Source organism: Alosa sapidissima, chromosome 2 (genome assembly GCF_018492685.1).
Source record: "Alosa sapidissima isolate fAloSap1 chromosome 2, fAloSap1.pri, whole genome shotgun sequence".
Lineage (NCBI taxonomy): Eukaryota > Metazoa > Chordata > Actinopteri > Clupeiformes > Clupeidae > Alosa > Alosa sapidissima.
In genome coordinates, this window is record NC_055958.1 from 43378951 (window position 1) to 43385447 (window position 6497).

The 6497-nt window shown below is 45.1% G+C and overlaps 1 protein-coding gene across 4 annotated transcripts in view; it reads left to right on the plus strand.

The window, feature by feature from the left end:
• Positions 1–4931, plus strand: part of LOC121703817 (guanylate-binding protein 1-like) — a 35994-nt gene extending 31063 nt beyond the window's left edge. For 3 of the 4 annotated variants that reach the window (XM_042084292.1, XM_042084294.1, XM_042084295.1), the window contains exons 9-12: positions 987–1199; positions 1365–1467; positions 3080–3405; positions 3806–4931. In XM_042084292.1, the coding sequence (XP_041940226.1) occupies positions 987–1199; positions 1365–1467; positions 3080–3405; positions 3806–4024 (861 nt within the window). In that variant the 3' untranslated portion in view covers positions 4025–4931. The remainder of the gene's footprint in view (positions 1–986; positions 1200–1364; positions 1468–3079; positions 3406–3805) is intronic. The other variant, XM_042084293.1, reaches the window with a different exon arrangement.
• Positions 4932–6497: the final 1566 nt, after the last annotated feature.

Consider the following 6497-nt stretch of genomic DNA (forward strand, 5'->3'; position numbering starts at 1 on the left):
GGGTGCACATCAGTGAAGACCTCTCCTGGACCACCAACACTGCATCACTGGCGAAGAGAGCTCAGCGCCGCCTGTACTTCCTGCGGAAACTCAGGCGAGCAAGTGCTCCACCAGCCATCATGACCACATTCTACCGAGGCACCATTGAGAGCATCCTCTCCAGCTGTATCGCTGTGTGGGGCGGAAGCTGCACTGAATACAACAGGAAAGCCCTGCAGCGCATAGTGAACACAGCTGGAAGGATCATTGGTGCTTCACTCCCCTCCCTGAAGGACATTTACACCACCCACCTCACCCGCAAGGCGACCAAAATTGTGAGTGATTCAAGTCACCCCGCTCACAATCTGTTTGATCTACTGCCCTCTGGGAAGAGGTACAGAAGCCTGCGCTCCCGCACTACCAGACTCACCAACAGCTTCATACACCAAGCTGTAAGGATGCTGAACTCTCTCCCTCCTCTCCCCCCTCAGCTACATAACATCCTGGACATTGGACCCACAATGGCCGCCTGCACTACTCCACTTGCACATTTGCACACTTGCACACTTGTACACTTTACAACTTGGTGTTGTTGTCCTGAAAACACAACACTTCTGCTGCTCTTACATAACTTGCACCACTATGCCACTTTCTTTATTACTTAGGTCAAACAGAACTACCCAAGCCTTTTATTGGCCTGACTTTGCACTAGTATTTTATTGACTGTCCATGCACAAATTTCAACCAAATTTTGCTGCTCTTATTTTTTCATTATTATATGTGCCCTCTTATTTACTTATTTACTTACTTTTTTGTTTACTTGAATGTTATGTTTGTCTGTGGACTTAAATTGGTAAAATGTCTTGTCTTCACCGTGGGATAGTGAGAAACGTAATTTCGATCTCTTTGTATGTCTGGAACATGTGAAGAAATTGACAATAAAGCTGACTTTGACTTTGACTTTGATATCTGAGTTTTTATTCTGGTCTGTGTGTGTTTCTCCTCAGAGGAGCATGCAGGAGCGATACAAGGACTGGTGTGGGCGTAACGTGCAGGAGTCGAGGCGTGTGTGTGAGCGTCTGCTGCTGCGTTTGTGTGCGCGGCTGGATCGGATCCTGAGAGAAGGAGCCCTCATGCGTCCCGGCGGATACAGAGCGTTCAGCGTCGCCCTGCAGGAAGTAACGAAGATCTACAGGACAGAGAAATGCAAAGGCCTCATGGTGAGTGACTTAACTGTGTGTAAGTGTGTCTGTGGATGAGCGTGCATGGGTGTGTGCACACATACAGTATAGTGTCTGTCTTTGTGTGTTTAACTGATTGTGTGCGTGTGTGTGTGTGCGCGTGTATGTGCGTGCGTGTGTTCGTGTGTGTGCGTGTGTCTTCAGAGTGAGGAGGTCCTGAGAAAGTGTCTGAGGGAGAAGGAGGTGTCGGGGAAGATTATTCTACAGGCTGATCGCCTCATCTCTGCAGCGCAGAAGGACATAAAAGGTACAACCCAACAAATGTGTGTGTGTGTATGTGTGAGAGAGAGACTATGTATATGTGTGTATGTGAGAGAGAGAGAGAGAGAGAGAGAGAGAGAGAGAGAGAGAGAGAGAGAGAGACTGTGTGTGTGTGTGTGTGTGTGTGTGTGAGAGAGAGAGAGACTGTGTGTGTGTGTGTGTGACGTCTGTTCACCTTAACTGTCTTCTGTTTAAAGGAGAATTCCGGTGTGATATTGACCTAAAGTGTATCGAAACATGATACCGAGTGTGAACGTATGTCTCATAGCCCATCTCGGCTTGTCCCCTGCACTCCAAAATCTGGCGCTAGTTAGCCGATGCTACCAACATCTTCTTCAATAGTGGTGCTTCGGCATCGGGCTAGCCATGCAAATAAATCACTGTTTTACACCCATTTACGAGGCTCAATGTATCTCCACACTTCATTGGTAGACTTCCTAGGGCCCTGACATTTAAAACGAGACATTGAGAACTTTGAAAAAGCACTGGTAGTTTACTTACAAGACGATTTATACAGACAGTATCTTCACGAAGTTTAACGTTTGCAGCCATCTTGAATTTAGTCACGATAAGTCGAGCAACGAGTAAGAATGAACAGCTATGATAAGGGATCAGATTCCAAAAATAATTCAGTGGAAATGCATGGATTCCAGTTGCTGCTACTGGAAGAAACTGGAATCCATGCATTTCCACTGAATTATTTTTGGAATCTGATCCCTTATCATACCTGTTCATTCTTACTCGTTGCTCGACTTATCGTGACTAAATTCAAGATGGCTGCAAACGTTAAACTTCGTGAAGATACTGTCTGTATAAATCGTCTTGTAAGTAAACTACCAGTGCTTTTTCAAAGTTCTCAATGTCTCGTTTTAAATGTCAGGGCCCTAGGAAGTCTACCAATGAAGTGTGGAGATACATTGAGCCTCGTAAATGGGTGTAAAACAGTGATTTATTTGCATGGCTAGCCCGATGCCGAAGCACCACTACTGAAAAAGTTGTTGGTAGCATCGGCTAACTAGCGCCAGATTTTGGAGTGCAGGGGACAAGTCGAGATGGGCTATGAGACATACGTTCACACTCGGTATCATGTTTCAATACACTTTAGGTCAATATCACACCGGAATTCTCCTTTAACTACAGAGTTGCAATTGGAAGTTTGATGCATCTTGGGCATGATAATCTATTATTTTATGTGTTAAGAATTCCCACTCTGTAGCGCACACCCCACAAACAGACTCACAGAATATAACGCTGTAGCAGATAGAACATTAGGCTTACAGCACTTACAGAATATAACAGTCTAATGGTTGCTCTGTCTCTCCCTCTCCCCTGCGTCCTGTCTCTCCCCTGCGTCCTGTCTCTCCCCCTCTTCCCTGCGTCCTGTCTCTCTCCCTCTCCCCTGTGTCCTGTCTCTCCCCTGCGTCCTGTCTCTCCCCCTCTTCCCTGTGTCCTGTCTCTCTCCCTCTCCCCTGTGTCCTGTCTCTCCCCTGTGTCCTGTCTCTGCCCTTCTCCGTCCTGTCTCTGCCCTTCTCCTTCCTCCTCGTCTCCTCTCTCCCTCCTCGTCTCCTCTCTCCCTCCCCGTCCTGGTCTCCCTGTAGAGGGCAGGAGGAGGGCTGAGGAGGAGGCGCGTCGCGTGCGATCTCAGGAGGAGGAGCGGCAGAGGCAGAAGCAGCACCAGCGCGATGAGGAGCGCAGCTTCCGGCAGAACTTGGAGCAGCTGGAGGAGAAGATGGAGCGGGAACGCCGCCGAGCCCAGGAGGAGAGGGAGCGTGTCATCAACGCCAAACTACAGGTGAGGAAACGCGTCATCAACGCCAAACTACAGGTGAGGAAACGCGTCATCAACGTCAAACTACAGGTGAGAAAACGCGTCATCAACGCCAAACTACAGGTGAGAAAACGCGTCATCAACGCCAAACTACAGGAGAATCATTAACACTACAGGTGAATCATTACCACTAAACTACAGGTGAGTCATTAACACTACAGGTGAATCATTAACACTAAACTACAGGTGAATCATTACCACTAAACTACAGGTGAGTCATTAACACTACAGGTGAAACACAGGTGAATCATTAACAATACAGGTGAGTCATTAACACTAAACTACAGGTGAGTCATTAACACTACAGGTGAATCATTAACACTAAACTACAGGTGAATCATTACCACTAAACTACAGGTGAGTCATTAACACTACAGGTAAATCATTAACACTAAACTACATGTGAATAATTACCACTGCAGGTGAATCATTACCACTAAACTACAGGTGAGGAGAGGAAACATGTCATTAACGTGTGTGTGTGTGTGTGTAACAGGAGCAGAGGGAGCTACTGGAGCAGGGCTATAAGGAGCGGGCGGAGTCTCTAGGGAAGGAGGCGGCGGCTCTGCACGAGGAGGCGGAACGTGAGGCGCCGCGGGGTCAGCAACTCTTCAGCAGCATCATAAACACGCTGGGCACGGCAGCTTTGGTCTTCATGCCGGGGATCGGCAAAGTGCTCGGAGTGGGACTCATCGCTCTATCACACCTCGTCTGACTGGACAATTGGACACACACACATGCACACACACACTCATGCACACACACACACATACACGCACAGAGAGACACACACACACACACAGTCTCATACACACACACACAGAGAGAGACGAGGAGATAACGGATCTACACTCCATTTATGGTTGTGTTACGGTATACTTTATTTGATTAAAAAGATGATTTTCTCCTCTTCTGGCGTATTGTGACGGCAGTCAACCTAAGACTTATTTGCTGGTTACAGTAACTAGGTCAATGGATTTTACCATGTCTTTCTCGATACTTTGTACAAAATCTAAGCAAGAAAAGGCCAAACAAATAAGATTACTAATTTGGCACGACAGTCTATGGGGTTTGCTATTCTGAGTACCGTTTCGGTCATACAGTCTTGTTTCGGTGGTGAGCGACGCAGACACAGCCGACACCGAGCGTTATGGCGGTGAAATGCACCGCGATGCAAAGCAACCCGACGCAGACCCATGAAATAGTCACAACGCCGTAGGAGTGCCGGCGTAGCTACGCCGTGGAGTTGACGCAGAAGCACGTTGAGCCCTTTAGTTTATGGCTGTCCATGTGAGCACAATAACTTAATTTTGTACATTTTACCGTGGAAAAACCGAATATGCAACTTTCTGGACCCGGTCCGGGTAAATCCGGATGGGACTCAACGGATGTACAGAGATCTGCTGCCAAACACCTCCCTACTACAAAGTGAGGTCTTTTCAAATTACAAGTCTCACTGCACCTTCAAAGCTTTAGTAGTTTTACCCGGTGTATTGTATGTGACTACCCTGCTTGTGTATCGTGCTTGTTTTATTGACTTCCCTTGTGTTTGCTATGTAATGGTGTCTTGGTTTATGTGTTTGGCTGATTCCCGCTTCCGCATTAAACCTTTGATTGGACAACTGTGTGTGGCGTGTCAAATCTTTACAATAATTTCAATGTAATTGAATGGACACACTAACACTTATGGTTATGGATTTTGCAGACACCTTTGTCCAAAGCGACACACAAATACAAAAACAAGACTAGATTTGCGGTTCCGAGGAACTGCCAGAGTGGGTTTGATCAGAGGCACACGGATCAAAAGTTATCTGCATTAACGCAACATCCAATAAGCTAAAACGCATAAATATTGTGGTTGCTAGGGCAATCATGCTGGTTGCTATGGTGGTCACTAGGTTAGAAGGCCAGCGCCTCCTGAGAGGCCTGAAGGGTCAGTTCTGAGGTTGTTGGCTGCTGGAACCGAAAAATGGACTGCATTTTCTTAAAAGACAATGTGACTGAAGTGGGGGCAAAGTTTGCACAGAAATGTACGATTTTTCCCACCCTCATCGACCTTGTCATAAAACTTGTTTAAATGATCACACGACGCCTCCTTGCTGCTTTGTCGTCTACATCAGCCTCTCAAACTTCTTTGACCCGAGGCCCAGTCAAGGCATACTTTGGGGTCATAGGGCCCACCTACTAGGGCCCACCTACATGAACCCACCCCCTCCTCCCACCCCCCATCAAATTGTAATGATATCACAATTATTATTATTTTTATACTATATTGCTATACATGCACTTCAAAACAGTCAATGTTTAAAGTGCTAAGATTGCTTTCACAAACTTTTGTGAACATGCACATCAGAGTACTGCTTTACTAATGTAAAATATAATTAGGCCTACAATAGTTTCATTGTTTTTGCATTGTTGCATGATGCTTGCATGAGAAATACTTCTCAAAACAACAGCAATTATATGGGTGCTGTTGTTTTGGGATGTTTCCCTCATGCAAGCATCATACACTGATAGAGTATATGTTATTTAATTACATTTCATTTGAATGCCTGAATGTAAGAATTCAGGAAACACAATACCAGCTTTTAACATTTCTGTTGTTTACTAGTTTATGTAAATCACATAACACATGAACTGTTTACATACTACTGATAGCCCATTACTGTACACAATAATACTGTGCCCATTCATTAACATATTTTAAACATCAGGCGTCTTGTTTACACATTTAAACCATATTTGCACTTTGAATTTCGACTCCAAATTGTAGTAACTACATCTACGAAGTCTAAGGAAGATAACCAGGTAGTCTTTTCAAAGATTACGTCGATTTTATGAGAACGCCAGCCCTCAGAAAAGCAGTAACTATTCATTCATTCACTTCCTTTTTTCTAGCTCACAAAATCGCGGTTGTCCTGTTTACACATTAAAACCATATTTACACTTCGAATTTCGCCTCCAAATTGTAGTAACTACATCTACGAAGTCTAAGGAAGATAACCATGTAGTCTGTTCAAAGATAAGATACATTTTGACAGAACTACAGACCTCGTGAAAGTAGTACCTAAAATGACTCCATTCATTTCATTTTCACTTCATTGCAAAATCGCGGTTGGTCTACATTAAAACCATAACGTTACTAACAATTTACATTTCGACTCCACATCGTTGTAACACCATACCAA